Source organism: Struthio camelus, chromosome 6 (genome assembly GCF_040807025.1).
Source record: "Struthio camelus isolate bStrCam1 chromosome 6, bStrCam1.hap1, whole genome shotgun sequence".
Taxonomy (NCBI): domain Eukaryota; kingdom Metazoa; phylum Chordata; class Aves; order Struthioniformes; family Struthionidae; genus Struthio; species Struthio camelus.
This window is the reverse complement of record NC_090947.1, coordinates 4,037,166-4,052,444: the sequence shown is the minus strand read 5'-3', so window position 1 is coordinate 4,052,444 and position 15,279 is coordinate 4,037,166. Positions and strand designations below refer to the sequence as shown.

The following is a 15,279-nucleotide window of genomic DNA, read 5'->3' as shown; positions in this document are numbered from 1 at the left end:
CAATGAGTCCCAGCACTCCTGTTAGTATCCTGGACACAGAGTGCACACCCCACACTCACGACACTCGAGGCAGGGGGTGAGCCTGTATGCTACAGTATTGTCCTGTACTCTCCTTGGTCTCACTTGCAGCGGAAGTGGGTCGTTCTGTACTCTGAGACTGAGAACGATAACATCAGCTGACAGAGCTCCAACTTCTGTATTTATTATCAAACGTGAGCAGAAGTTAACAGCTGCCCAGGCCTTCTTGTAAGAATTAGTATGCAAGCATTTTTTCAATGCTGCTCAGACAGGCAAGAGGTCTGCTCTGAAAGGTCGCTGCTTCTTTCCTTCCTTCTCTGAGAGGTTCTAGGAGCAGCAAGCAGTAGCTAAGTTAAGCATGCGGATGGGTCTAGTTTTCACTCTTGAGGCTAATAGCCTTATTTCTTGCTCTTAGAAACAAAAAAAAAATCAGCTTTCCCAGTTGCCTGTGCCCACTGCTCTCCCCTCCTCCAACAAAGAAATTGTTTTTCTCCCAGCATAACTGAATCTCACTGCAGCAGCTTTGTTGCTTTGCTGTTAGAGAAGCATTTTCAAAGACCTATAACTTTTTCTGAAGCCCGTTGCTTCCAAGAGGCAGTCTCAGTCTAGCAAGGGACAAGTTACAAAGCAGAACAGGACCTAAAGTGACCTTTAACTATCACAGGTTTTATCACCTTTCAAAGACAAACCTGCTGTTTGGGCTCTTCTCTGAATACAGGCCACATTGCCTGGAGTCCATTTCTTGCTCCTTTAGGGCGACTTTCCACAGTACCCTGTACTGGTCTGCCTTCGCCATGAAAATCCATTGACAGCCAGTCTATCATGACATCCGAGCTCCAGCTATTCCTGCCAAAAGAGCAGAACTCCCTAAGTAACCAGCATTATCGCTTCTCGAAGCAAAGCTCACCTTAGGTGACATTTTTCATTTCACATTGCCCTCTAGCCCCTTTACCAGATGTTCAGCAGTTGCTTGAAGAACAATAATTGGCTCAATAGGAAAAAACCCTAAAACTTTCCCTCAATTCATATTTGAAATAGCACCCGCAACTATGCTTTAGTGTTGGCACGGTTTAGAAACCTTACCCCCTCATTTAGCAATGAGTAACCATTTTACAAAGACAAGATGGGGGAAAAGCAGCACTCTCTTCAGAAACTTCAGCTCTTCCTCATGTCAAACACACTGAGACCTAAATATACCTTTCTCCCTCCTAAGCAGGGGAAAGGCACACCTTTCCTCTTAAATTATCCCCTCAATTAGCACGGTTGAATGAAACTCAGATCTCTTTTTCCCAGCCTCAAATTAGCTTGAAAGCTTCTACCTGTTTCAGACTTAAGGAAGGACTTGGCTACCTAAGAATTTATTAGTTTTTCTAGCAATACCTTTTACTCTAGTAAGAGGTGCTACCTTGCTACCTTTCCATCATGTAGTTAAAGCTCACTCCTATGTTTTACATCATGATAGCCATAAATGTTTTTTTGGAACTATTACCCCCTCCTCCCCCCTCCCCCCCCCCGCTGCCACCAAGGGAGGAAGAGGAAAAAGCATTAAAGGTCAGTTTTTAAATCACAGCCGTTGGTCATCCAATTGCACACTCGGCTCTGCAGTGCCTTGAATCTCATGTCTCATGCTTATGTCCTTTCACAGAGCTCTTTGCTCTTCTGGATGAAGTCCAGAAGTTTTTAACTTAAGAGTTTCCATTGATAAAACAGTATTTTAAGATTCCTGTGTTTAAAACTGTCAAAAGGTGTAGCTTCTTGCTAATTGTCTTTAACATATATTTTAGTTAAAATCTTTAGAAATTAAGTGGCTTGCATTTTCAGGCTTACATTGTTAAGAAACCTACACTTGCAGAGGCCTGGTACCATTGTGTGCTAACTGTTGCTTTTAATATCTGGTTAAAGTAGTCTCTTCTCTTTTCAATTAGCACTTACAATAAGGCATGGAAAGATGCCCAAGAAGCTCTCAAAGTCCTACTCCAGAGAGAGAGAGAAGACAAGTCCCTCAAGCCAGAGCAGGACCGTGGGACAGCTTTCAAAACATTAGCCACTTTCTATATCAAATACATGCAAGTCTTCCATAACTTGGAGATGGCCTACGACGAAACTGTTTGCCCACAAAAGCAACTAGTGATTCAAGAAGTGCTAGAGGCCGTGATGGGCCGGATCCTGGAGTTGAAAAATGACATGGTGACGCTGGAGAAGTCAGAATATCATTACTTTGATGATATCCTACAAGATCTAGACCTTCTACCGGTAGGTCTACTTCTATTATGAGCAAATTGAGCACAGGAACTTTGCCTGTATTTTAAGGGCAGTCAAATTTACTGACTGTGAAGTTGTACCAAGTGGCATCCTGGTTGTTCAATAGTTTGCTAGGTGACCAGTAGTTATGGCATCTTTTATATTAAAGATAACGCCTCAGAATATAAGTGATCAACAGTGTGCTTTAGATGTTGGAGCAAGATTTTAAAAGCTGATCTGTGTGATCAGTATGTTGCATTTCTGCTTCTCCATAGCAACACAGACAGGCTCTGGGGATCTTTCTCATAGATGTGTTATGTCCTAACATGAAGTCATATTAGCCTAGTCAGTATTAATGACAACAGATTGACTGCCTGATTTTAGCATGGGATTAGATAGAAGATGGGCAGCTGATAACTCAGCTACCGTCCACTTCAGTCCGCCCTTTACTTCACTGTGAATCAGCTTGGCCTCAGGGCTCTTCCAGAGGTTAAAGATAAAGCTAAAAGGTGTGTAGTCGGGTCTAGTAGCTAGCAGTAAACATTACCAAAGTGATAAATCTGAGACAAGCCTCTTATTGCAAAATAGGGAGGGGCTGGGAGCATATTTAACATCCAAGGGTAAGAACTGCCTGATGCAGAAGCAGCTCCTTGAAGAACAGCCCACTAAACCAGATGAATATGACAGTAAGGTAAAGTCTGGGAGTCGTGCTCTAAAAGCAACACGAAAAATAACTAGCTGTTAATAGATAGTTACTTTTCTCGCAGACAGCTCCACCTATTGTCAAATTTAGGTACTGCTGGTAACAGCTTTTCTAAAGGAAAAAGTAAATTGAGTTGAAGCTTAAATTACCACTGTTTTCCAGACCTCGGTTATAATGTGAAATAAATTGCCTAATATCATTATAGCATTATTTTTAGATTTCAGAACACGTTACTGTTTGCAATTGCGTGTGTAGTTCATTCTGCAAGTTTAGTGTAGTGATTGCCATTAATTTCAGTTAGCTCTTTACCTGCTACATAAATTGTAGCAGAGAACTATTTTAAACTATGAGAAGGCATACTAGAGAGTATAAATACATCTCTGGAGAAACTGATCGTTCAAATCATATTTAGAAATCATTAAATATTGATATTTTCATGATTTCTCGGTAAATCTACCACAGAGAGAAGTTGGCAATAATGAAAAGGAATGCCTGACATCTACAAAAAAAAAAAAAAACAAATTCAAATTCCTGCACCACATCTTAATTTTAAGAAGGCATGACATACCTGCCCAGTACAAAAAAGCACTGGATGTATTTAGGATTTTTTAAAAGAAATAATTATTCCCCACAGTAGATAAGAGCACACATTTAAGTAGGCTTTTTTGTAAAATAATCGCACAGTCTTGGTTCCAAAACAAAATTATTGGCCAGTACTTGACCAATTCTGTTTCTTAAAGAATCTGCTAAGAAGGGATGTCCCGCATCCTTCTTCTCACCAAATTATGACAGGCTAAAATCCAGCATGGTTGTAACTGGGAACACAGCAGAGGTACTATCTCACTTTACAGCTTACGGATGATATTGCAGAACACTTCCTTTACTTTCTGCTATGTCACTCTAAGTCCAAGCTTCCTCTCTCTCCCGTTCTGTGCCTCGCTTTTTTCTGTGGTTGTCTTCCAACACTCAGTCACTTCATTTACAAGTGTAATTTTAAAAGTGTTTGGATACAGAAATCCCGTGGAACAGGGAGTGATTAAAAGGCAGCCAATTTATCTTGAAGGTAAACATCACAAGCCTAGTTTTTCCCCAGTGTTGGCCCCAAAAAGTGATTGCAAAGAGAAGTAGTCTTCCCCGCTTCCCTTGCCCCAGTGTTATGGCTTCTATCTACTCTTTACAGTGAGTAAAAGTCATTCATGCTCCAGAAATGATTGGAATTAAAGCCAGGTTAGAGACCAGAGATACTCACCACCCCTATGCTGACTGACTTGCGCTGCTACCTGACTAAGCACGATAGCCCTCTCATCCTTTGCAGGGATGACCAGACAAACCGCTGGTTTCTTATACTTATAGACAGCCAGGTTTGTAATCCATTCTAGAGCAATTTTCACTCTTATAAGGCAACATAAAATCATTTCCGTTAACAATCACTATTTTGGAAGGTGCAAACAGAGAGCTTGGCTGGACATACAGACAGAAACAGACCTCAGCATTGATAAAATCAAGAGATAAACGCAATCCCACTGGGAAGCTTACTTAGGCTGCCATAATAGGGATGTCCTGGACTGCAGTATGCAACTGGGGGGAGTAGTAGTGCAGTTGGTAAGGGGACAGTTCACAGGGGCTGTTTTCGTTGGCACAGCCTTTCCTGCACATTCTTGCTCTAGAAACTGCAAGGCCTTAAGAGTTCACAAGCAGCATATTTACACCCCGTGCCTGTAGCAGGGGAGGAGTGGTGCTTGTTCCTTACATTCAGCACTTTTCTTCTGCTTTTGCTCACTGTATCTGTCCACACCAGAGGTGTCAGTGAGGCTGCAAAGGACCAAGGCAAAGGTCTTTAACTTTAACTGAGCCAGTTAAAGCAAACCAGTTGCCATAGTTAGCAGCACAGAAAGCACTGATAGTACAACATCAAGTCCTATAACTGTCTTTGTCTCCTCGCCCCGAAGGACCAAGTGCTCACGTATACCTGGAGACAACTGTGATTTGACTGTGCTATTCCAATTTGTAGCATGACAGGGTAACTCTACTGCTTGCCTCCCCCTGTCCCTCAAGGTAAACCATTTGCTTGAGCAGATATTCTAGACATTCCTGAAACAGGGTATTAGGACTATTGCACCAATATGAACTAGACCTATGAAGAGCCCCCCAAAGAAATACACTTGCCAGAAACTATTTTGAAGAATTGTCTCTGGTGTTCAATGCAAAGAACAGGTTATTCCATTCTGCAGCATCTGAACTTGTGGGATACTTTTCCCCTGCCTCTCTGTCTTTTCTTTCATTACTCAACATCAGTGAAGTTCTACAGGAAAAGAATCAGTAGAAATGTGAATCAGTTGCATTCTTTTAATGACGGAAATGAAAATAGACAGCCATTTCTAATCACCATTGATTTTGAGAGGTGAGATATCGTAGATACGACCAGCCTAGAAGTACCTGTAGATGAACAGACTTAACCTGGTTTGGTTCCTGTAATGCTTCAAAAATACAATACAGCTGATTTATTTTTCATGCTGATTAAAAAAGAAAAAAGTGGGATGATCATACAACCAGAGGTATTCAGTTCAGTGGACATCATGTTCAAATTACTGGCAATCCTGCCAAATTGTTCTAATAGTTTCATAATATAATTGAGCCATTATGAAAAGAGAGATTTCTCGGCTGCCATGGTTCAGAAACTGGGTTGATTTATTTGTTGTTGTTGTTGAATTAGGCCTTAAGCAATTGCAAAGTAACAGCCCAGCAGCCACTACAGAGGTCAAATCCCTAACACTCCAAAAATTCAACAATCTCAGTCCAATTTAATTACATTGTAAAGGTGTTCAATTAATAAGTAATGTGATTTTAATGCAGTTCTAAAAAAGCAACCCGTGACTATTTTTTCCCCTAGGAAGACATAGAAATACCTATCCCAAGGTATTTTGTTATTGAAAAGCTGAAAGGCTTGGAGAGAGAGAAATTCCTTGCTCAGATTTTATTTAAAGCTGGATTACAAACACAGGTAAGTGTACTGCATACATATACAATAACTCTTTTTTTCCTCATAGCCAAACATATCTGAGCATATGAGCAACTAAAGTGAAAAGTATTTTGACAGTAGTTAGAAAATAAAAGCCTGTTTACAGATAAGGCACAAATAGAAAGTAACACTGACTTTTTTTTTTTAATGTCTACCAACACCCAGTCACATCTTGAGTCTGAGTAAGACTGAAATTAATTGACTCTGCTGTGCATGAGTGTAACAGAAAGGGCAGTACTTTGGCCAAGTTTAATACGTGCTTTGTTACCTAGCTGACTCTCATCACATAATTAGTCCTACTGAAATCAAATTGAGCTTTAAGTTTCACTGAACCAGGCTTTGAAACAGGCAAAACTCAGAGTTCACATCAGCATAACTATTAGCATTCAGTTGTTTATAACCTCTGAACAATGACTGCAGTCTCTTCTGTACAGCTATAGAGCTGCAGCTGCTAGGAGGGGTAGAAAATTGAGTTTTGGCAGAGCAAAAGTCATTACAGAGAAGTGCGTTTAAGTGCTCCAGTGAAGACTGTTCTGGATTTGATATACTTTTGACCTTTTGAAAATGGCATACTGCCTACAAGCAGTGGTTGCTAACCTTCCGAAATAAACAACTGTGCCTAGATGTCTGGACAACTTAGATTCATAGATGTTATAGCCATGAGAGACAGTTCTGATCAGACCACTTAGTTAAACCGCCGCACTACCCCAGCCATTGAGACCACTTAGTTAAACCGCCGCACTACCCCAGCCATTGAACTCTACACAGCAATTGTGCTGCTGGGGGAATTCTCTTTGCCTGCTGCACACATGGTACTATCAATCCCACGAAGTAACCGAGGGAAGGTTCCCAGGAGACAAAACAGCACCGGTCTGAACGAGGAAGCCTATACAGACAGAGCAGATGCTCTCTGCTAGATTACTCTAATGGGCAGCTACAGTCCTCCCAGCCTCCACAGTAAATCTCTGTGTAAATTCTCTGCACTTTCTAGTGGTCAGATATTAGGTGCTGTGGAGATCCTCTCTTTCAGCAGATTACGTCGTGAAGCCTTTATGTCTTCCCCCAGTTCTGCTCTCATCCCCCCATTCCAGACTGGCATCAGTTACAGACAAGGCTGGCGTGCAGCCAGCTCACCTGGGAACACTGGGCTCTCGGGCTCTGGGCTCTGGCAGGGTCCAGGTCTCCCTTAAGAGGATGCCCCAAGAGAAGTGTAGGACTCAATGAACTTGAATAAAACAATCTCACATGAACACAGTATGAGTCCAGTGCCCTATGCTGCACTTCCAGAACAGTTTGTCTGCTGATTTCCTCCTCAGATATCACCACTAGGATTGCTAGAGGGTTGTCAGCACTTTTACATGCATCACAGCAAGCAATATATACACTCAGGAAGTCCTGACTGCCTGGTAACAGACCGCTGTATTCTTAAGCGTCTGTGGCAGAGCTGTTAGAAGTGCTCTAGTGTACATTAAAAACGGTGTAGTTCGGCAGAGGTGTTTACTTTGCAGATCGTTTGTCCTTCTCTGTATTTCTGCTATAGGAAGCCCTGCTGAAAATGTAGTATAGTGAGCTCTATGCAATATATATAGAAGCATCAAATGTGAACTGTCTCCAATAGAGGGATTCATGTCAGTAAAGGACAATACTTCAGCCTATCCATGGGGAAGATGAGGAGTTAACAAGAATTCTCAGGAGTGAGAAGGGAGAGTCCCTCTCTCCAGCTGCATTGCTCTGATATATTTTTCCCTAAGCCTCTTCTAGCTGCTCTGGGCTGACCAGGTCTGGGCTGGCCCAGAGCAGCCTGTTCTTTCATTCAGTAAGAGAGCTGGGAGCCCAGCAGCACTTCCAGAAACCCATCCCTTCAGAAATTAGAGGGAAAATTAAAGGAACACATTCCGTAGCCTAAGGAATTTTCTTTTTTATTGGACAAAGCCCTGTGGTTCTTCTTGCCTTTTTTCTCAAGTAGATAAAGTTCAGCAGAAAGCATAAGCTGTATAGAGCTGTTCTTGCTTCCCACTCTAGCATCAGGAGGTCCCTGCTGCTCAGGGATGCTGCTCAGAGCTGTAGCATCTGTCTTCTCTCCATCTTTCATCCATCTTTTGCTAGGCCCAGCCCTACCCAACTATAGTCGTGTAGAAAACACATCAACGTGTCAGGTTCCTTTTCTCCTTAACGTCCTCAGAAAAAAAGTCTCTCTCAAGTTAGCAAATTTTCAAGATAGTCCAGGGTAGCACTAAGACAGAAAGCCCTCCTGTTTGTGATAGGGGATGTTTCGTGTTGGAAAGTTTCCACAAAAAGTTCATTGGTCATTTCACTTGCTGACCCAGGTAGACAGTTAACAAAACACAAATCAGGATTTGAAAAAAGTTCTAGACTGTAACTCTAATACTCTGCTTTTTCCATTCACTTTTGGCTGCACTGTTGAAGAAACCTGTCCAGTCCATGGCTTTTGAAGAAGCTATTAAAATGATCCAGGTTGCAGAACGGGCTCGTCAAGACCGCCTTCGAGCAACATGGATGAAGCAAATCTACCTTGAAGAGAAGAGATATAGACGAGCTAAATTTTGGGGCAAGATAGGTCCAAATCCAGATCATGCTGCCACTTGCATTCAAAAGGTGAAATCTATCTCAGAACAGTAGTTCCGCTAGGACTAAGTAATAATGTTTTGTTCAGAAGGACAGCAGTAGACAGAAACACCGCTCATAGGATGAGAAACAGTCTGAAAGGATATCTCTCAGGCTGTTTAGTAAGGTAAAATACATCATTTAAACCATTTAAAGTAATGAGACAGAACCATAGATGTGAGATCAATGGGAACAATCTTGCACTGGCAATGCAGGGCAACTTTATAACTTACATGTTTTTCCATCCTGATTTTTATGACCTCAGTTGATCTTTCTGGCATCCCCTTGAAATCCAGGGCATCTCAAGGAATTCATGCCTTTTACTGTGGTCTCCAGGGAAAAAGTTCATCCCAAATCCTGAAAAAAAAAAAGAAAGGGAGATCAACGCTAAATTCCAAAAAAAGTCCTTACACATAAATAACTATGTGAATATTCAGCCTGGTGAGAACAGCAGTTCAGTCTAAGTCTTTAGTCTAAACACTTTTTCAACCCTGATGGGGTTGTGTTAAGAAGCTAGATATACCAGTGAAGGAACAGGAAACTTCAGAAATTGTTTAAAGCAAAATACAGCAGATGCCAACCTGTTAAAGAGTAATAGATTCAATTGTATATTGTGCCTTTCCTTCCTCTATTTGTTTTTTCCTGTGTCTGCCAAAGTAAAGGAAGCTGTAACCAGACCTATTTATCTCATTAGAGTTTTGTTTACTATTCAGATTTGGCGTGGATTTATCCAGCGCAAGAAAATAGAGAAAATGAGAGAAGAGGAGATGATATTCCTGGGGATGGTGAGTGGTACTACCTAGAGAATATACAATACTACCGTCTGTTTGCTCTTCAGACTTCTGTGATTTAACAGAAAATGAGAAATTAATTTCTAAGATTCTTTGTATTTTTAAAGGGGCCTCTAAGGAATACAGAACTAAACTGAAATAATAGATGGCACAGAAGTAGGACAATTTGTCTTATGCTGCATGCTCTTGTGATATATATACATAGTCCAATGTATACGGCAGATGTGGAAACAGATGGTGTAGAATTTGCCCTGGGTTTTAGGGAATTTGACCCAGACATGACAGAGCAAGGAAATTGTGTTAATCAGTTTGCAACTCATAATGCCAAGATACTTGAGCTGCCTTATTCCTGAAGTAGAAGTAATGTAGCAAAGTCTTCTCCTCCTACCCCTTTAAAAGCCAGGGTGTGGGTATGTCAAGAGTAGTAAGTATGGCAGTAAAACTGCCATATTAATATATTCCTATTTCCATAAGTGCATATGGAAATAAAGAACCAAAACATTCCTCAGAGCATACTGTAAAAGCACAGGGAAGTAAACAGCTCTCCATGGTCAATGAGACTGCATGGGGTACAAGTAGAATGAAAACACCCCTACTTACGAGACAGACAGACAAAAGAATCTTCTCTTCCTCCTCCCACAATCAGAGAAGGTACATCTCCTCCTCCCACCAACCTCTTCCTTCCTAGCAGGAGCCTGAGAAATAGGATAGGCTCTTTACAGATGACGTTTTCCTCCCTCAGCAAAGCATCTTTCCCCATGGCTCTTTTGGTGCCTTCATCAGGCACTACACAATTGTCAAGCCTTGCAGCTCCCTTCAACTCCAGCTACAGTAATGCCTCCCTTTTATGGAGTTCTAGTTAAGCCACTTTCTAGAGCTGCTTTACAGAAGCATTCATCACTGCTGTGTAATAGGTAGCTTTATTCATAACTCTGTGGTCTATAGTTGTTAAATGAGAATTAAATAATCGCATAATTCAGAATTAAAACGTACCTTCTGCTTCTCCTAGGCAGAATTTGAATGATTTTCTTACCCAGAAATGGAATTACGCCTAGCTATGCGATGGGTTTAGGAAAACTAATTGTGCCTACCAGCATACATATAACATGCATGTATCATCATTTAAGAACAACCTTAAAATCTTATCTTTGGAAAAAAAGGAACATGTACACTGACCTAAGTTACATTGAGTTAAATGCAGAAAACACCTTGTGGATTATAACCTTTAATATCTGCTAGGCATTAACAGTAAATGTGGCCAGCATATGTAAACAGAGCTGTAGGTGTTTCCGCTTCTATTTAGGACAAAGAAAATTCCCAGAGATTTTAACCAGTATAGACGGAAAATGCTGAAAGTTGGGATGTACTGAACATAAACTAGAAATTACACCTTTTGCACAGCAGGGGGTCATTTCCTATCAAATCCCATGACAGTTTTGGCAAGTCTTGAAACTAGAGTCATAGGGAGGAAATCTAAGTCTGGCATCACTTATTGAAGGGTTCACAGCCAAGCACTCTTTTCATGGTGGCCGAAGGTAGGAGTAACTGATAACTGGGATGTAAACAGCCATCTACTGTATTTTATGGGGGGGGAAATCTATGTGATCATAGGGACGAGGGGAATTCAAACCAAACACATACGGTCTATTCATTTCCTGACCTCCATTTAGGAGCAAGAGAATTGATGTTTGCAATTCTACTCCCGGACTCATTACTCTTTATCAAGTATCTAATCAAAGGATGTGGGGAAAAACGGATACCTCTAAATAGAAGAAATCTGTTCATCTTTGCAGTGTTTTCATATTCCCCGTTCATGTTTCTCTTGTACTTTTCATGCCGCATTCCCTTCTATGGTCTCCAAAGGAAGTAAGAGGCAAGCAGACATTGGTTCATGCTGATAGATAGGCAGTGAGCTCCAAAGGTCAAGTCCCTTTGATGTATGATCATGTCAGCCCTCTAAAAAATGACCACAGATCTTCATGTGTAAATAAGTTGAATTTGCTTTTCTAATGCTGCACGACTTAGATAAATTAGAAGACCTAGCCATCCATTACTCCAAGTCCATCCCAAAGGACTCCTGACTTAAACTGCAATAAATATAATTTCTCTTGTAATTACAGCTATTTTTAAAATGTGTATATTAGCTTTCATATAAAGAGTGCTTTGCAAAAGAGCTAATCAGTTTGAAGTTCTGAATAATGATTTGGGGGAAAATTCAGTCATGTCCGCCTAAAAGGTATGGAAATATGAGCAACAAAGATAGTCCAGCAATTGTCCAGTCTTTGGCTTAGTTCACTGTGCTCTTCACAGTGTTATTTTCTTTACTGTCTACTTACTGCAGAAAAATTTATGTATGTTTTCTGGAATTTGATTCTATTTCTTCTTTTACTTGATGACAGAGTAGAAGTCTATGTTCCAGAGATTTTTCTTGGCTCAAAAGTAAAGCCTCATTATTATTATTATTTATTAAAGCTTAATTGCAGAAACAGCATGATTCCCTCAGCACATGTTTTTCTAAATCTCCGATAAATCACAATTCGCGATACTGGCTTAATTTGTAAAAAGAAGCCAGCCTCAGTAAGAACGCATATATCTTGATAACTGTATCCTGACCTTTTTCCTGATCTTCCTCGTGTTGCTGCCACAATGCTGTTTACTACCAGTCCCAGCATGAACACCATGACCGATGTTCCAGTCCTAGGTCTTATGTTTAAGCCACACCAGCCGCACTGATGTTGCAAGAAAGCACATTAAGTTGTCTTGAAAACTTGCATGTGCTACCCAAACAAACCTTTGTTTCCTTGCTCTGACTATTTGACAGTTACAGAATAATTTATTTCAGTTTTTAAGCTGGCATGTACTTCCCCATGTCTATTTCTGGCTTATAAATTTTCTTTCATTAAGCAGCAAGTTAAAGGACACTATGATTGTTTCATATTGTGGCAGTGCAAACTGGCTATCAGCCTGGCATAACTGCACATGTGAACTGGTTTATGGTAACTGCTTTGTTTCAGAGTCGTGCAAAAAAGCCCAAGCCCTACTAATGGATCTACACTCAGTTCTTTCACTAACAGACTCTCTGAGCAGGGTAGGTCCTGCAGGAAGTTAAATTTATAATCTCAGAACGCAGGCTTCTGAGGAAAAGAAAAGCTGTTTTAACATAAAACGTTAGGAAAAACCGTCTGCAGTCCAATTAATTTGTGGAAGTGTAGGTGGAGCCTAGGAACAAGGAAGACAAAAAGACAAGACAAAATCCTTCCCAATTTAGGGACTCAGCCTAATGTTGCAGCTTTGAGGCCAGAGTATTCCAAATTCCCTTGCTCATTTTTTTACTTAAGGTGCACAAGTAATCAATCCCTTTGCAGCCATGCGCTCTACATGCTTAAGCAATTTATAGGACTGAGCCCTGGGTACTTTGGATGTGCACTCATATAAGAGTCCTCCTGTCTGACAGGTATATCTATTGATTTAGCTATGCAGCTGCAGTTACGCAGCTTTGACACTGTTTTATACCATGATTTCAGCCCTTGCCCAGAGGGAGTTAGTGACACAACATATGCTGATGTTCAGTTTTCTCCTATAGTATTTCCACTGTTTCTCCTCCTTCCATATCCTTTTCACATGAAAGGATCTATGTGGTCTTAAATAAATAACTGTTCTCTCACTCTTACCTCTTTTAAACATACCCTAATTTAGGCATGTTGTCCTGGGTAATGGTTTTATTTATATCTGAGAAAACAGTCTGCCAAACATTTCTTGTTCTTTGAATTCCTGATAGATATATTTCATTTCTTTCAGTCAGAAAAAATGACTATTTCCCAGAATAGCCTTCTGTGTAAACATTAAAGGCTGTGGCTAAATAAATATTATATGGAATTTAGCAAACTACAAAATCCATAAGTAAGTAAAATATAAAATATTTCTTCAACTCCTGAAAGCAGGCAAACAAGTTCCAGTAGTGGTGCACCCCAGGTTTGTTTTTATCAAGCATAAGTGTAAAACGTCCCTTGTTTTACTTACAACCTAGATGACGTTTCACATGTCAGCACCAAGAGCTTTATGTTATTTCACCATGCATACATACAAATCTAAATAGTAATAACTATTCTGCCCTTTTTTCATTACAATCTTTAAACCTGCTTATTTTCTAAATAGTAAGATGCTGGGAAACAAGAAACCTACTTAAATGTTGGGCTTTCATTAGCTAGTCACACTAACAATTAAATCACTGCCACCCAGATTCCAAAACATACTTCCCATTTTTAGTAGAAGTGGTTTGACAGCAAGCCCAGGTATAATATCTGAAATAAACATAACCAAACTTGTATAAACCTGTATGGTCATAAATAAAAATGTGTTTTTTCTACTTCAAATTTTATCTTTCTTTAATCTTTTTAATAAATGTTGCATGTCAATATTTATTTATGTAATATATAAATGCATAAAACAGCTACTTTCAATATTTTTCTAACAAGGCCTCTTACCACAAATGCTTTGTTTGAATGCATATGACAATTATTTTAATTGGCAAAGCCATTGAAGTGAATCATATAGTAGGGAAGCTTTAATGAATGCAATATATTTTGCTTAGTGGTTCCTTTTTGTGCCTAAATTAGGAATTCAGTTACATAATTGATATGGCTATCAGCATTTGCGTACCATGGCACCTATATGAACAAATACTTCATCAGGCAAGAGAGCTCTTCAAAATATATTCTTCCTGCAGCAAGGCAAAATACATAGAGAAAATAAGAAAGAAAGAATATAGCTAATTTATATGTTAATCTTTTAAAGATAATTTGAATCAAAGGTTAAAGGTCAGTACAATAATAGTCTTGAGCAAAGAAATGGACCGCAGTTGCTTGGATTGTGAATTCCTGTATTATTCTAGTACAGAGTTAGTTATCTGTGTGGTCCCAATGTAAAAAGTGGCGCTTTCACTACTCACAGAAATAAATGACTATTAAAAACACTTATTTTGCTTAGAAAATAAAGTTTTCCAGAGAAGCGAACTATACTACTTTTGAAATTGAGCAACTAAAGCAAAAACCTACACAACTACTATGTCTAAAGATTACAATTTTGGACAATGCTATCTTTAGCAGAACATACACCAAAGACAACCCATAAAACTGTGCCGCCTGTTTCAGCCATGCTGTTTCAGGTCAAAGAAAAGAAGCTATCCTGGATTAAGTACCCAGTAATAAAAGCCGCAGTAAATCTACCTTTCAGGCATAATATGAGTGTTAGCCCTAAAACGTGAAATAAAAAGAAATGTATTTATTTCATTGAAATGAAGACTATCTTTCCTTGTAAGTGTAGTCTTAATGGAACAATTGAAGAGCAGTTAGTTCCACAGCGTGAGGCATCCTATATGTAGAACTGTAGCCTTAAGCGTGTTCAGCCAGGCTGCACACCTCTAAGTGTTTTATAATGAACAATAAAGCAGTCTGTGTTGGAAAGAGCTGTTGAGCTGACTAAGCAGAAAGGCAGACTTTTTAACCTAGGAAAGAGTGATCTATGCAATTGAGTTCCTAAAGTCTAAAAGAGAAAGCATTAAGAGACTTTCATCACATTGACTTACCTGGAATACGTAGGGAATTTCTCCTTCCTTCCACTGATGAGTCTTGCATTTTCATAAAACCTGAGTTCTCTTTAGGGGAGTGGGGGAGAAGAAATAAAGAAGAGAAGATCAAGCAAGCTCGCTCATCAGCATACTTGTGACTGATGAGTTGGAATAAAATTCTCTTTTAGACAAATGTCCATTTTGCCTTATTAATTTAAACAAGGATTTTAAAGACAAAGCCCATCAAACATTAGATAAGCATTTTAAGTTAATGGAGCATGTAGTCCTATTTTCCCACAAACTCAGGAATCTTCAT

At 39.8% G+C, this 15,279-nt stretch overlaps 2 protein-coding genes across 5 annotated transcripts in view; one reads left to right on the top strand and one right to left on the bottom strand.

Annotated features, from left to right (window-relative positions):
- Positions 1 to 864, bottom strand: part of ACKR3 (atypical chemokine receptor 3) — a 68,896-nt gene extending 68,032 nt beyond the window's left edge. Inside the window, exon 1 of the mRNA XM_068947785.1 lies at positions 708 to 864. The gene's annotated coding sequence lies outside the window, so the exon portion shown is untranslated. The remainder of the gene's footprint in view (positions 1 to 707) is intronic.
- Positions 1 to 15,279, top strand: part of IQCA1 (IQ motif containing with AAA domain 1) — a 115,017-nt gene that overhangs the window by 9,566 nt on the left and 90,172 nt on the right. For all 4 annotated transcript variants that reach the window (XR_011141769.1, XM_068947778.1, XM_068947777.1 and 1 more), the window contains exons 2-5: positions 1,944 to 2,271; positions 5,853 to 5,963; positions 8,409 to 8,597; positions 9,320 to 9,391. Coding sequence is in view for 3 of the 4 variants with exons in the window: in XM_068947778.1 (XP_068803879.1) it covers positions 1,944 to 2,271; positions 5,853 to 5,963; positions 8,409 to 8,597; positions 9,320 to 9,391 (700 nt within the window). In the remaining variant the exon portion in view is untranslated. The remainder of the gene's footprint in view (positions 1 to 1,943; positions 2,272 to 5,852; positions 5,964 to 8,408; positions 8,598 to 9,319; positions 9,392 to 15,279) is intronic.